Source organism: Myotis nattereri (assembly GCF_964212035.1).
Source record: "Myotis nattereri genome assembly, chromosome: 1".
NCBI lineage: Eukaryota > Metazoa > Chordata > Mammalia > Chiroptera > Vespertilionidae > Myotis > Myotis nattereri.
Window position 1 is genome coordinate 59,127,407 of NC_138075.1, and position 16,698 is coordinate 59,144,104.

General features: G+C 35.8%; 1 protein-coding gene across 2 annotated transcripts in view; it reads left to right on the forward strand.

Moving 5' to 3' along the window:
• Positions 1 to 7,224, forward strand: part of SPPL2A (signal peptide peptidase like 2A) — a 52,127-nt gene extending 44,903 nt beyond the window's left edge. Inside the window, exon 16 of one of the 2 annotated variants that reach the window (XM_081109011.1) lies at positions 5,762 to 7,224. In XM_081109011.1, the coding sequence (XP_080965137.1) occupies positions 5,762 to 5,836 (75 nt within the window). In that variant the 3' untranslated portion in view covers positions 5,837 to 7,224. The remainder of the gene's footprint in view (positions 1 to 5,761) is intronic. The other variant, XM_081109012.1, reaches the window with a different exon arrangement.
• The last annotated feature ends 9,474 nt before the right edge of the window (positions 7,225 to 16,698 follow it).

Here is a 16,698-nt window from a genome sequence, read left to right on the forward strand (position 1 = left end):
CAGAGGAAGGGAGAGAGATAGAGAGTTAGAAACATCGATGAGAGAGAAACATCTATCAGCTGCTTCCTGCATACCTCCTACTAGGGATGTGCGTGCAACCAAGGTACATGACATGCCCTTGACCGGAATCGAACCTGGGACCTTTCAGTCCACAGGCCGACGCTCTATCCACTGAGCCAAACCAGTTAGGGCATAATTGGTTTTTTTGTTGTTGTTTTGGTTCATTTGTTAGTTTGGCTGTAATTTTTTTAGTTCAGTTACTAGATTTACATTTTCCTGGTTTGGGTATTAAAACTTTGGGTCTTTGTTAAATCTGGTTCCTTTAACTTCTTGGTAAAAGGATTTAATAGCCATCACAATCTTAGAGGGAATAAACCTGTCAATTGCTGTCGTTTTCCTACTGTGCAGTAGATTTTTAAATATGAAGAATGATATTTGCTGAAATTTTAATCAAGCTGGTTGCAGAATATTATACATTGCTGCCAAGAGAAAATCTATTTTTCTAGAAAACTAGCATTTTTGAAACTTAAAAAATAAATGACTTCACAAAATTATTCCCTGATTAAGGTTTTTGAAAAAAGAAAATCTCATTGGTTTTGTCTAACCTTTAAAGTCAAAATTAATTTAGTTTGAATGTTGTCATTTGTGGTCCCGGGATCTAGGGGTATAGGTTCCATATAGACAGTATATTATAGGCTTTGGCATCAGTTTTGGCAGATTATTCAATCTCCTAAAACTGTCTCTTCATCTGTAAAATGAGGTTGGATCTACAGGCAGGTAAGAGAATGTGTGATCCACGGTGGTGAGTTAGCCCAAGACTTGGTGAGGCAGCTGGTTGTTGAAATCAGATAAAATTAGGCAGACCCTAGGAAAGTAGGCAGGGAACCTCAATAAGCCTGATAAAGCAGGGAGGAGACTAGGTTTGGACCTAGTGTAAGATAGGCCTGAGGGCCAGCGCTAAAGACCATCCTCAGGCCTTTACTGGCTCATCTCTTAGGCTAACAGTATAATACTCCTTTCCCTCCTCTCCTAACTTTCATTGTCGTTACAGCATTGCCAGTCTGTTTCCAGAATATCCCTATGTTACTCCCAACTCAAAATCTCCTTTCTCCAAGCATATATCTAAGGGTTCTCCAATTGAAATTAAGTCACTTTTCCTCATATTTTTTTAATTGTACTTTAAATACCTACTAACATCAGGCCTTGCAGTGCAGATATTTATGTATGCCTCCCTCATTAAGGTATTAGCTCCTAGGTGTTAAGAGCCTCCGGTGCTGACAGCAGCATTTTATACACTGTATATTCTCAGTTAGTGTTATTGAAATTCTTCATGCAAAACAGCTATAATGTTCAGTCTTTAATCCAATGACCTTTACTCATTTCTCTGTGTGTGCAAGATTCCTGATTGTGTTTTAGCAGACCTCATAAAATTACCAAAATTGTTATGAGGTATTATAATAGTGAAACACTTTTAAAACATTAAACTAGACTTACATGTCTACAATCTATATATATAATCATTTTTTGCAAGTGTCAGCAGTTTATTTTTATTTTTATTAAATTTATTGGGGTGACACTGGTTAATAAAATTATACAGGTTTCAGGTACACAATTCTATAACTCATCATCTGTACACTGTATTGTGTGTTCATCAGCCTAAGTCAAGTCTCATCCATCAACATTGATGTCCCCTATCCCCTCTTCCAGCACCCTCCCCAAGTGCCAGAAGTTTATGTTGTTTTCAAAGGGCAAAGTATACCTCATTTGTTGAAACTTAAGAGACTTCATAGAAATACTTTAGTATTTTACTTGGAGTCTCTCAGCCCTTTCCATGAGTTTCTCTGATCAAAAGAAGTAACATTTCTGCCCTGGATGGCATGGCTCAATTGATTTGGTGCATCATCCTGTGCACCAAAGGGTCGCCAGTTCAATTCCCGGTCAGAGCACATGTCCAGGTTGTAGGCTTGATGCTAGGTCAGGATATATGCAGGAGGCAGCCAATTGAGGGAATGTTTCTCACATCGATGCCTCTCTCTCTCTTTCTCTTTCTCTGTCTTCCTCTCACCCTCCCTCCTTGTCCCTTCCTCTCTCTCTAAGATCAATAAAAAATAGTAACATTTCTGTAGCATATCTCTAAAATACTAATTTGGAAATCTTAATTGTATTCTCTATAGCTCAAAGCTATTTATCACTATTTTCTATGAAATTTTTTTCTAGAATGCTTCAAGAGTACAGTATTTGGTTTCATACATTTAGTTATACTCAGTCTAAGATCTAATTAGTGTAAATAAAGGTTCATTTCTTTGGAGAGAAATCAGCAGTGGCATACTTACTTTGGCACATAAAACAATTGAGAGAAACCGTCACTTTAGGGTATTTTTGTTTATTTCTATTCTTAAATCATTACAGTTATATGTTTTTCGTTTTTGTGTTAATCCTCACCTGAGGATATGTTTTCTATTGATTTTTAGAGAGTGCGGGAAGGAGGGAGAGAGGGGGAGAAAAACATCAATATGAAAGAGACACTTCGATTGGTTGCCTCCCACATGAGCCATGACTGCCAGGGATCGAATCTGTAACCCAGGTACATGCCCTTGAGTATGAATCAACCCTGAGACCCTTCAGTGCATGGGTCGACACTCTAACTGCTGACCACACGGGCCAGGACTGGAGTTAGATTTCTGCAACCACCTCCAATGGGCAATTTTACTCTAGGTGGGAAGTAAGTTTTCAGCTTGTTGATAATCAGCAAACAATGGGATTGTCTCTGTTAAATATCACTAGTGCTTCTAATTATTTTTAGAAGCCATAAGCTGTGACTTAAAAGTGAGAGTAGAGCTACTTCGAACAACTTCACTTTAGTGTCAACAACTCTCCAGTTACCCCACTTTAATGATTGTTTTGTTAGACTGTTTCTGGAGCCTGGATCATCTATAAATAATCAGAGCTAGCCCGGCCAGCGTGGCTCAGTGTTTGAGCATCGACTTATGAATCAGGATTCCAGTTGGCACATGCCTGAGTTGTGGGCTCGATCCCCAGTGAGGGTGGGCATACAGGAGGCAGCTGATCGATGATTCTCTCCCATCCATTGATGTTTCTATCTCTCTCTCCCTCCTCTCTGAAATCAATGAAAATATATTTTTAAATAAATAAGCAGAGCTATCAGTAAATGATGTTTCTATATTGTTTTTGTTTTATATATACATATATAGAGATTTTTAAAAAATTTATCTTTATTGTTGAAAGTATTAGAGGTGTCCCCCCTTTTTTCCCCATTGACCCTCTCCACCTGGCACCCACCCCTCCCAGGCCTTCACTACACTATTATCTGTGTCCATGTGTTTAAGTTTTCCAGTTAATCTCTCCCCACTCTCCTACCCTCTGAGATTCATCAGTCTGTTCCATGTTTCTATGTCTCTGGATCTGTTTTGTCCATCAGTTTATTTTTTTCATTAGATTCTACATATGAGTGAGGTCATGTGATACTTATCTCTCTCTGATTGGTTTATTTAGCTTAGCATAATATTTTCTTATTGAGAAGTCAGTAAAGAAAAGTAAATACAGAATAGAGATATTTACTTCTGAATTAGTTGATTTTTGAAAGTGTTTTTTTAAAAGTAATATATTTCTATATTTAGGGATTAAAGTGCCAATTAGGGGGGAAAGAAGCATGTTATAACTTAGGGTATGTAGGCTATTATTTCATTAGTTTACAGTTGCCAGAGTCAGCAGGTCTTGGGGTTTCTGCCCATCCATTCTACTGAGGCTGCTTCCGTTCTTTCCCCTACAGCTCCAACGTCGTACACCCAGAGCTTCTACGTTTTTAGAAGAAAGAGGGGCTAAATATATCTTACATGCTTCTCCTTCCCCTCCTTCATTTAAATTATGACTAAAATCAACTCTTCAACAATTTCACCTTATGTTTCATGAAGTGAAATGCTTTTAATAAATATGCTACCTGTTTTGATTTGGCTTTTTTCCCCCCTCGAAGGGCTGCAAACATGTAACTACCTTCATCTGGGGGTTGTGTTTGGCAAATAGAGGACCTCAAAACTGATAGTTTGGGGACTTGAGATGGCTCAGAGATTATCGGCAGGTGTGGCCTGTAGAAGCTGTCTCCATTACTTAAGATAGTTGTCAGCTAAATGCCTTAGTTCTGGCTTATTCTTGTCTGGCAAGTCCTGAGACCCCATTTGGGAATTATTCTTCTCTTTACCTCCTCTTCCAAAAAAACACTAAAGCTTTTGGAATCAATTTACAAAAATAGGAACACTATCTTGCTGGTATTTTCTATTTCTTGATAAAAGAGAAGGCAAAAAAGTATATCCCAATACTGAAATTGAATCATTTACCTAAAATCTTGGACAATTTTCACAGACATTATTTTTTTCCATTTTAAAGTAATTTTATCTGAAGAACTGAGTAAAAACACAAAAAAACATTTAAACAGTTTCTTCCTTCATTCCCAAATATAGAAAGATTTTCATGGGAATATAGGCAGAGCTGAAGTGATCATTTGAGAAAAGTTTAACTGATAATTTCTCTAAAATTAGTCTATAGCAAATGTATTCTTGATTTTGTTTTCTGGTATCACTTGACCTTTAAGTACCTTCAAGTTATTTGCTTTTAGTAGAAATTTTTGTCATACAGTGTTTCTAAAATTTCACATATCATTTAAAAAAATACTGTATTTGTTTTTTTATTTGTTTTTAGAGACAGAGAGAGAGAGAGAGAGGAAGGGAGGGGGGAGAGAGAGAGAGAAACATTGTTGTGAGAGTGGAACTTTGATCATCAATCGATTGTCTCCTGCACAACCCCACCGGGGATGGGATCAAGCCCACAACCTGGGCATGTGCCCAGACCGAGTATCATACTGGCAACCTTTTGGTGCATGGGACAGTGTCCAACCAACTGAGCCACACTGGCTAGGGCTCACCTATCATTTTTAAATTATCTTAAGGTCAATTCAAGGTGTCATCCAGGTTACATTGTCCCCAAACCAGCAGGTAGTCTCACAGTGAGTTGTGGGGCCACTTGTAGTTTTGCCACTTCTAGGAGTGGGCACTACCTGCGGTTGTGTCCTGGAATAGCATCAGGAATATCTCCCTTTTGTGGTGGAGCTCCTACTGCCATGTAGGGCCGTATCCATTAGGGAAATGGAAATAGTAGAAGATCCAGAGAATGCATTTATCACATTGGCCCTGAGTCCAGTGATTAGGCTTGTGGAGGGAGGCTTCCCTGTCACTTTGACCATATCTTAGGAGCGTGGATGTTGAACCAGTACATTGCTCCAAGAGGAGTACTCAGTTCCATAGAGCATTCTGAGTCATTTTTAAAAATTGGGAATCCGCCCTGTCGGTAACTCGGTTGGAGTGTCATCCTGAACACCAGAAGGTGTCAGTTTTGATACCCAGTCAGGACACGTACCCAGGTGTTGGATTCAGTGGCAACCGAACAATATTTTTCTCTCTCTAGCTCTATCTCTAGCTCTCCTTCTTCTCCTAAAAGAAATCAATTAAAAATAAAGAGAAAAGGGGGAGGTTGGGGGTTAATGGGGGGGATGAGGACACATTTGTAATACCTTAACTAATAAAAAAAAAAAATCTAGAAATTTCCCTCTAAGCACATTAAAAAAAAAGAAAGAAAAAGAGAGAGAGAGAAAAAAAACTTTCTTTAAAAAAAAATTGGGAATCCTTTTGCCAAATTGGACAATATTGAGTGCAAGTTGAAAATTTGTATTTTCTCACATCTTTATGCCTAGATGATGGACCAGCCGGACTATGCAACAAATGAAGAAAACCCTGTGGCTGCTGGTGAACAGATTATCCAACAGTAATATTATGTGGACCTGCCATAATGTTTCAGTTGATTTTCTGCAAAAGAGTTTTGCTTTTTGAACTGACAATCTGAAAGAATCTTCAATGATATGCTTGCAAATATACATTTTTAAGAGCTGGTACTGTCGATTATGTCATACGTAATTAAAATACATTTGCTTTTACTATGTTAAAGTTGTGCCTTCACATTAAATAAAAGGATATGGTCTGTATAACTTTCAAAATGTATTATATACAGTATATTTTTCTAAAAAAAAGTTTTGATCCATCCCTGTATTTTTCTTACTGAAATCTATTTCTTTTCAACTCTAATGATAGGTAAAAGTATTTCTGCCCAAGTGAGTTCCTGAACAGATTTTACTGAAAAGAATTATGAAAATTTTATGCTCCACAGAAATTTGGTAAAGATCATGCAAGAAGGAAGTTCCATAATGAAATTCCAGAAACTGCAGAAGTTAAAAAAATATAATCTGAGAATATTTTTATAGCATAAATTTAAAAAAAAATACCATTCCTTTTTTAAACTTGAGAACCTGAATTGCTTCAAATTGCTGTGTTTTGTATTATAATATTTTTCCCAGTATAGGGAAACATAATCTATAGAACTAGTCATTAAAAGGATACGAAAACTGGCATCCACAGTTTTCAGTGGTCTGCTATTTCCTTGAAGGTATAGCTTAAATTTGTACAATAACACTCAGTTTCACTATGGTATTTCTCATCTCTGAAGTTTGGTTCTGTTGATGTTCAGGCTTAGTATTTTGTATAAAATTACGTATTAATACCTATGGCTCACCATTTGAGTGTAATATCCCTAACCATTCTCCCCGCCCCCGCCACTAACTTAATTCCTACTCCTTTCTCCAAAGGAAACCACAGTTAACCTTTTATATTTTGGTGGAGGATGGTATACTAATATACCAGATGGGCTTCAGAACAAAGAATTAGAGGCGAAAGAGAGGAGACTGGGTGTTAGGGTCAATTTAATTGCATTACAGACGTGTAAGTAAATTGTCTTAGTGCAAGACATTGATGTCTCCGTTTTCTCATCTGCAAAATGAGTAGGTTAAACCAGCAATTTTCAACCTTTTTCACCTCTTGGCACACATAAACTAATTACTAAAATTCTGCAGCACACCAAAAAATATATATTTGCCAATCTGACAAAAAAATAGGTATAATTTTGATTCATTCACACTGGACAGCTATTGTGTTGGCTGTTATCATTTATTTATTTGACAGTCTAAGGGAAAAGAGGTCAGTGCCCCTGACTAAATAATCAATATTACATGTTTTAAAAATTCTTGCAGCCCACCAGAGTGCAGCACACTGGTTGAAAATTGCTGGGTTAGACCAATTAACCACTCTAGTTAACCTTACAGCTTGGAAAAAAAAAACTCATTCTTTGCTTTGCTTGTGACCTTGAACATTCTCCTGGAAGTCAGAGGTCATATCTTTCCCTTTTTTTTTCTTTTTTTTTCTCTCTAAGGAATTTTCAAATGACAAGTAATTCCAAAGGCAGTGGAATTTTGCATTCTCTAGAAGTAATATACAAGATATATGAGCCACTCTATGCTCTTTCATTCTAAGGCCAGTTCAGCTGGTTAAAATATAAATATAATGCCTTTTAAAATGGATGAGAGCTTTGGTATTTGAACTAAATTTAGCATTTGAGGGAATTCGATGCTTCTGTTTGTTAACTTTTGCTGAGTAAATAGCAGATAAGAGAAGCTCCCTTGACAGCCCTCTGTCCATTTAATACACTTAGGGATCCTTTGGTAAATGACAAGTGTCTGACCAGTCAGGGTTATTCTTCATTCTGTCTCCATAATATATCAAGTTTGAATTTTTTCCAAAGAATCTAATTTATTTGGCAGATGCTGATAGAACAGGTGAAGCCATTTTAAAGGTCCAACTATATTTTTGTTTTTAATATCAATAAAATGTTTGCCAAAATACATCTTTTTTAGTAAAATTATCTGCATTCTCATCCCAGCTTTTTGATATTCAAAAGCCTCAACCACATTTTATGAAAAATGTTAAAGAAAATTTCAATCTGTAAATACGAAATTTTAGTTTTTTGATACATATTCTACTGTATCCAACCATTAACTATCAAGGAGGTAAAATTTTGTTCTAGTTTGCTATTAAAATCTTACTGATTAAATAGAAATAAGAAAGAAACAGGGAAATTCCTTAAGTTTCTCCATCCTCAGTGTCAGCTTCACATTATACTTAAATAATTCTTCTACCAACCCCGCTGAAAATATTTAAAGAAATTACAATAAAGTACAAAAATATTTTATTTTAGGAATCAAAGTAAACAAAGGGTAGGGGAGATGAGAATTTGTCTTTAAAAGGCTCTATTATTTCTTCCTCTCTTGCCTTCCTATCACCAGTTACTTTGAGAAGATAAGTTGGTTTTTTTCCTAAATATGTCTTAAAAACAATAGTATATCCTATATTATTACTTATTGAAAAAATTGTTACTCCTTAGATATTCTCTGTGAACATTTTTGCAGCTTATCAAACATTAATCACTAAATATCTCAAATTGTAATGAGTTTTTACTTCAGCAAAGATAATTCGGTTTGTGAGGAAAACCTTGCTATTTCTAACACATTATATTCCAGCTTGTATTTTCTTTTTAGATTAGCAATACCTTATTAGTAAAATCCACAATTTATTTCTTTTTAGAAAGAAGAAAATATTAACCCATCTGCAGTTGGCATTCATAGATTTTAGTTAAAGGTCCATAGAGATTGTGTTAAAATGATACATTTATATTAAGTACAAATGAGCTCTCTAGTTTTCTTTTGCTCTTTCAATTTTTTCCTTAGGTATAAGCAGACATTTTTACATTTGACTAAAAAAGTATTTAAACTAATTTATTTAAGCTTGATCTCTAAAATTTTAGCCTGATCTCAACCAATGAGATTTCAAAAACATAGGAATTGCATTTCAGACTGGTGCAATGTACTAGTTTGAAAGGCTTTATATTTTTCTATTAACAAGAAAAAGAGTTGAATTTACTCAAGATGATATCAAATAACAAATTCTACAGTTTAAAATTTTTATTTTCAGTTATATTTTTCCCTCAGAAGTTAATTCTAAACAGGTTGAGGTAAGAAATGTAAATAAAGTCCAAGTACTGAATATAAATGACTTTATGCTTCCTGAAAGAAAGATATTCTGTAAATTCAAAAGATCTGAATCAAATTACATACTCAACTTTTTGGAATTTGAAAGAAATTGTGTAATACTCATGATTTGGATTACTGAGTTTTCAGAGTAAACAAAATGAGATTGATACAGTAATATACAGGCCATATTATAGTGAAGGCCATATATGTGAACTTCCTTGTTTAACATTTCTGTACTTCAGAACAGCCTTTGTGTCTATGAAAATGATCATGGAGGAAAATGATTTCTTAAAACTAAAATTTTAGAATAGTCCTGTAATAATGGCAATTAAATGGAAACTGAAAGAAAACTGTAGAATACTTAATGTCATATGTTTCTTTAATTGGGCATAGAGTGTTGTAAACAATATACTTTTGGAATATGGATTTTAAAAAATATCCAAAGTTTATCTGGTTAGATTGCAGGACTTCCCAGCAGAACAAGTCAATGTAAATTTTGTAGTTGTTGCCTATTTTATACCTTCCGTTGTATTTTGTTTAAATGAGAACCTTTTTAAAAATATATGATTGGATTTTTACTTCTTAGTTTATTGGTTTTAGTGTGGAATTCTTTTTTTAAACACTTTGATATGTAAGTTAGTGTAAATTAATACTTTATAACACTATTAGGCTTTATTTTTTTATGGAACATGATTTAAAAATTTTTGAAGTGTTAATTTAGCAGTACTTTAAAACACTTCATTATGTGCCAATACTGACAAGAAAACTTTTTTTAATGTATTGAATTCACTATGACATGCAATAAATTCTATTTTAAAATAAAATTTGAATTTGTTTATTTTAAATGGTGAAAAATAATTGAAAAATGAACTAGATCACGTTCACATAGTATACAAATGGTAATAATCATGTATAAAATTGTGTGGTTATTTAAGTCTGACAAATTATCCATAAAATCTTGATTCCATAAGTGTCATACTGGAAATTTATATTGACACCTAATAGCCATTAATAAATATTTATTGACCCTAGCTGGTTTGGCTCAGTGGATAGAGCGTTGGCCTGCAGACTGAAGGGTCCCGGGTTCGATTCTGGTCAAGGGTACATGCCTAGGTTGTGGACTCGATCCCCAGTAGGGGGCGTGCAGGAGGCAGCCGATAAGTGATTCTCATCATTGATGTTTCTCTCTCTCCCTCTCCCTTCCTCTCTGAAATCAATAAAAATAATTTAATAAAAATAAATAAATATTTATTGAATTAGTTATAGACTTTTTTAACTGAGAAATGATCATACTTCTTGTGATAAATATTCATGGCATTTTTAGCTTTGCTAAAATTGTTCCCACAAATTAGTAAGATCCTACTGCCATCCTGCTTTTTGACTCGGATATGGTTAGCCCAGATATGTTTCTGTAGAGTGTTTGTGTTTGGCTTGACCACATATTGAGGAAGTCCTGCCCACCCCCCACACCCACCCCCACCCCCACCCCCCAAGCCCTGCTGCAGAGAAGCCTGGTTTCATCCCACAGGCCCATGTATCTGGAAAGAAGCGTAAGAAACTGGGAAGAGTGGCTGTGTCTAGGAAGAGAGGCGGCACAATGGCCAGGGCACAGGAGTAAGAGGGAAACGTATTTTTTTTACTGTATACTATAATATGCTTCTATTAAGATTCAAAATTTAAATTATAAAAATCTATTGAATTACTAGTATTTTCCTTGTTACAGGTATCCATACTAACAGATGGTTAAATATTAAATTATTTGTATCATTTTTCTTCCAACCTCCTGGAGTCATGTGGTTGGGGAAAGTGTGGAGAGTCTTGGGATTCTGTATGCACTCACTCAAACATCATTTTCACTGCATTACACATGTGTGCCCTCGATTGTAACTGGCGTCCTCCAGGCCACTATTTTACTCTCTTCAGAGAACAAACCTCCAGTTTTCTGGCAGAGTCAGGGAGGGACATTTGCCCAGCTACATAAAGTGCAGGAGGAGATCTGTGGCTCTTCATGAATGATAGAATTAGAAAATAACCATTTTATAATCCCAAATGGAATAATTGGTTTAGGCAATGATCATCGGTATAGGAAACCATTAGATGAAAGGGCTTAAATTGCCAGCGCCTGAAATCATTGACAAATCTTAGCGTTGCTAAAACTGAGACAACCAGACATTGTAGGCCTTGCACCGTGATGCAGTATGAAGCACAAAGCACCATGAAGTGTGTTTGCAAAGCAACAACAACAAAAAACCCTGAATCTAATCAAATCTAGAACACAAACTTCTAGCTATGAGAAATATGGAAGATGAAAGAACAAGTTAAATGACACTCAAGAAAACTTAAAAATACAGAACATGCGACATTCTGAAACTGAATTGGTTCTTGTAATAAATCAATAGCATGGGGGGAAGTGAGGAAGGAGGGCTGCCCTCCAAATTAAACTTCTACGACATGACATGCAGATCCCTGGTGTGGGCATTGTTTGGATCCCAGTTCAACAAGCTAACTGAACAAGACATTTGTGTGCCAACTGTTGAAAATTTTGGTTATGAACCATATATAATGCCAAGTACTTATTGTTCGGTGTTTTTTTAGATGTGATAATGGCATCATGTCCATTTTTTTTAACAGATGTACACTCATGCACAGTTTACCAATGAGATACATTCTGATAAGTTTGTTGTTAAGCCATTTTGTAGAAATGTGAATATCATAGAGTGCACTTACACAAACCCAGATGTACAGCGTACTGCACACCGAGGCTGTCTGGTATAGCCTATTGCTCTAGACTACAAGTCTGTACAGCATGCCACTGGACAAAACAACATAAGGTTAAATCAAACACATGAGAAAATGATGCAATCAAGAGACACAGTAAACATGAGAAGTATGAGACTAATGCCAGCCTAACATGGCATGCTGTTTTACAGTAAACTTTTTTTTAGAAGTAAAAAGAGTACAGTCTTTAAAAAGTGATAGAAAGTAGTATAGTATAGTATAGTACAGTATAATAAATATATAAACTAGCAACATCATAGTTTATTATCATCAGGTATTATGTGCTGTACATAATTGTGCTATATTTTATAGGACAGTAGGTGTAGGTTTGTTTACACCAGCATGACCACAAACGCGTGAGTAATGAATGCCTTGCCCTACCAGCCTTCTGATGGCTACAATGTAATAAACTGATGGGAAATTTTCAGCTCCCATATATATATATACATACATACATACATATACATATATATATACACACTGAAATACAGAAGAGCAAAATAACAGGGTGTCTATAATTTACTTTAAAATAAATCAATTTCAGCTAAGAAAAGGAAAGAACAGGAGAAGTAAATGCAGTAAAATATTGATAATCATTAAATACAGGCGACAGGTATTTGTTTCTACTTTTGTATATGTATGAAATTTTTCATGAAATATCTTTGAAAACTGTTGTTTCATTGTATTTCACAAGGGCGCAAAATTAAGTGTGTTCAACTCATCACCTTTCATCTGCATCTCTCCTTATGTTTTTACTCCTTCAGCTATGCATTTGTAATCATTTAGTATTAAGCACCTATATTGTATTTAAATGTTATTCAAAGCACAGAGCCAATTAATAGCTGGTTGCTTGGTTATGTTTACATGTTTAGTTTTACTTAAAGTGTTATGTATACTGTAATTGGCTCTTATGATCTTGAAGTTTATTAGGTTAAGATTAGCTACCTGAATGTTATTCCTTTGAGATCCTCATGAAACAAGATGAAAATCTCTTAAGAATAGTGAGGCAAGTATACACATACTCATACATATAAACACATACATATAGTAACTTCATTTTAATACCATGTAACTTATACTTTAGGACCTTCATTATATAACTTATAATGTTAAAATCTTAGTAAATTGCTATTAAGTTAGGAAATATATGTTAGTCATGTGACTATATAGTAAAAATAATAATTTCCAGTATCAGAAAATCATTTTTTTGAGATTCCAAGTTCTCAATTATTTACCTATTTAAAGAACATCTTGCCCTGGCTGGTTTGGCTCAGTGGATAGAGCATTGGCCTGTGGACTGAAGGGTCCCGGGTTAGATTCTGGTCAAGGGCATGTACCTTGGTTGCGGGCACATCGCCAGTAAGGTATGTACAGGAGGCGGCTGATCAATGTTTCCCTCTCACCGATGTTTCTAACTCTCTATCCCTCTTCCTTCCTCTATAAAAAATCAATAAAATATATATATTTTTTAAAAAAGAACATCTTTTTTTTTTCAGCAATCCAGAATAATTATCAAAGCAAATACATGTTTCAAACTAAATAATCAAGTTTAAACAGACTTACGTTTTTACATATCTTACTCCTTGGGTTTGTTCAAACACATTGATGTGCCAGTGAAAGTGAATAACAATTCACAACTAGAACCACCAATTAAAACTTTAAAAATTATAAAAATTAAAATCTACATCAGTTTCATGATCCCTAAATCCAAGATCGCTTAATGTGTACAATCTGATCATTCATTCCTCAGTTTTATGTGATTAAATCTCTGCCTGAATGGAAATGTAGGGACTGGTTTTTTACATAAGCTGCATCATTTCCCCCCCTTAGCCCCCCACCCCCACTTTCTCAAAAGTAGTTGAGTCAAATGATTTAGGAATAGCTACACCATCAAAATTAATTTTAGGAAATGATCATTGTTTATCATAGTCTGATGCATTTAGTCCTAGACCCCTAAATTCTCTGTCCAGCCAAAGTAATCCATTCATTATACACGCACATATGCCTCAGAGAAGTTCATATAGTCGCAGCAATAACATTCTTCATCAACACAAGGGCTTTGCTACATTCAAAGGGGAATTTCTCTCTATGGTTACTCCTAATTTGTTCTAGCTTTTGCCTAAATCTAGTCACTTGGGGGCAGAGTTTGAAAAGTTGAAAAAGATTTTTTTTTCCTTTAAAAGTAAACTAAGGCCAAAGATATAGGTTAAAAAAATGTTTATTACTTGTATATGGTGTAACTAATTAGCATATTCACACATAATAAAAGAAGGCTGATTTTCATCTCAATTATCAAGAACTATTTTTTGAATACCTATGATATGCCAGGGAGTGTATTAAGCTACTGGGGTTAAAGATTAACATTTGAAACATTCCATGTATTTTGGGTTTGCCATTTCATAAGCTTTCTTCTTGCAAACCAGGTTAATTCTTTTGAAAGAAAGCCTAAGAAAGAAAATCCATTAATCCTCTATCCAAAGTACAGCAAAATTTGTTGGAACTGGTTTAATCACTACCTGCTTATATAAACAAAGAATTTGCTGAACATTTATAAGTGTCTAATTTTAAGTAGCAGAGAAAATTATATTTAAAAACTTTATATATTGGCTCTATTTTATTATTTTGATGCTTTAATTTATTTAAATTATTTTAATATCCCCAGCATTCTATTTTTTAATATTTATTATTTATTTATTTTTAAATATTTTTATTGATTTCAGAGAAGAAGGGAGAGGGAGAGAGAGATAGAAACATCAGTGATGAGAATCATGGACTGGCTGCCTCCTGCACGCCCCCCACTGGGGATCGAGCCTGCAACCCGGGCATGTGCCCTTGGCTGGAATCGAACCCGGGACCCTTCAGTCTGCAGGCCTATGCTCTATCCACTGAGCCAAACCAGCTAGGGCTTAATATTTATTTTTGAGAGTATTACAAATGTCCCCGTTCCCCGCCCCCCCCTCCCCATTGCTCCCCTCCACCCAGTTCCCACCCTGCCCCAGGTCTTCACCATACTACTGTCTATGTCTATAGGTAAGATCTTTGATTAATCTCTTCCCCGCCCCCACTACCCAATTCCCTCTGAGATTTGTCAATCTTTTCCATGTTTTCATGCCTCTCATTCTATTTTATTCACCAGTTTAGTTTGTTCATTAGATTTCTTGTTTGTTTATTTTGATTCTTAGATTCAATTGTTGATAGATATGTAATGTTGCCTTTATATTGTTCATATTTTTTTTTATCTCTCCTCCTCCTCCTCTTCTTAAAGAATACTCTTTTTTTATTTTTTATTTTTTTAAAATATATTTTATTGATTTTTTACAGAGAGGAAGGGAGAGAGATAGAGAGTTAGAAACATCGATGAGAGAGAAACATCGATCAGCCGCCTCCTATACATCCCCCACTGGAGATATGCCCGCAACCCAGGTACATGCCCTTGACAGGAACCGAACCCAGGACCCTTCAGTCCGCAGGCCGATGCTCTATCCACTGAGCCAAACCGGTTTCGGCAAGAATACTCTTCAACATTTCATGTAATACTGGTTTGGTGGTGGTGAACTCCTTTTGCTTTTTCTTGTTTGTGAAACTTTTATCTGACCCTGAATTCTAAATGAGAGCTTTGCTGAACAGAGTAATCTTGGTTGTAAGTTTTTGCTATTGATTACTTTAAATATTTCTTGCCACCCCCTTCTGGCCTGCAAAGTTTCTGTTGAGAAATCAGCTGACAGTCATATGGGTACAGTGGGGCCTTAACTTACGAGTTTAATTCGTTCCGTGACGGAACTTGTAACTCAAATTACCCGTATGTCAAATCAATTTTCACCATTACAATGAGTTGAAATGCCATTAATCCGTTCCGGACACCCAAAAAACACCGCATTTGTTTTGTTAAATGTTTTTAAATAAGAAAAATGTATTTAAAAATAACGAATATTGTATAAAAACACAATACTGAACAATAGAATGTAGTGCAATAAACTTGTTTTATTAAGTTTAATGTACAGCATTTACCTTGGAGATCAAACGACTTAAAGATGCTGATGGAGTTGGAGGAGAAAGGCTGAACTGAATAACTGAATCTTATTTGCTGATTTTTGCCCTTTTCGCCACGCTTTCATCACTTTCATCTACAGGAGTTTTTGATAAAAACCTGTCCAATGAGATCTGTTTCATCCTCCCTTTCAGAATATTTCTGAAATGAGTCAGGCAAGTGTCATTAAATAGCTCCATCGCACGGCCAGTTGCAATTTTTTCTGGGTGTTTCTTTTGAATAAAGTCTGAAAGTTTCTCCCACATTCCCAACATTTCCTTTATCTCACTTATAGATATAACCTCCTCCTCCACTACCTCCTCCTCCTCCTAGTGTCATCTATTTCCTGCAAAACCTCCGTGTGCTGCTGCGTCTGTAGCTCCTTTAGCTCCTGCGTTGTCAGTTCCTCGGAGTGCTCCTCGATGAGCTCCTTGATGTCACCTTCCTTTATATCCGCGCTCGCTGCCTCACCATGTCTGACAACAGAGTGAATGCCAGTCCTCTTTTTAAAATTTTCGAACCAGCCCCGACTGGCTTTAAACAGCTTGCCTGATGCCTCGTCCATTGAAGTGCCTGGGGTCTGCAGCAGCAAATCAGCGTAAATAGCTCGTGCCTTCTCGCAGATTATAGCCTTCGTCACGGTGTCTCCTGCGAGCTGCTTCTCCATTAACCTCACCATTAGCAGCTTCTCCATATTTTCATGGATAGATGTCCGCTGTTTAGAAATTATTTTAACGCCCTTGTCTGGAGTTGTAGCCTGTATCGACTCCTTCTGCTTTAGTATGGTGCAGATCAAAGAAGTGCTACGCTCGTACTGCTTCACCAAGTCGCTTACACGCACACCTTGGTCATGTTTTTCGATTTTTTTCTTTAATTCAATGCACATCATCCGCTTCTTCTTATCAGCACTGTC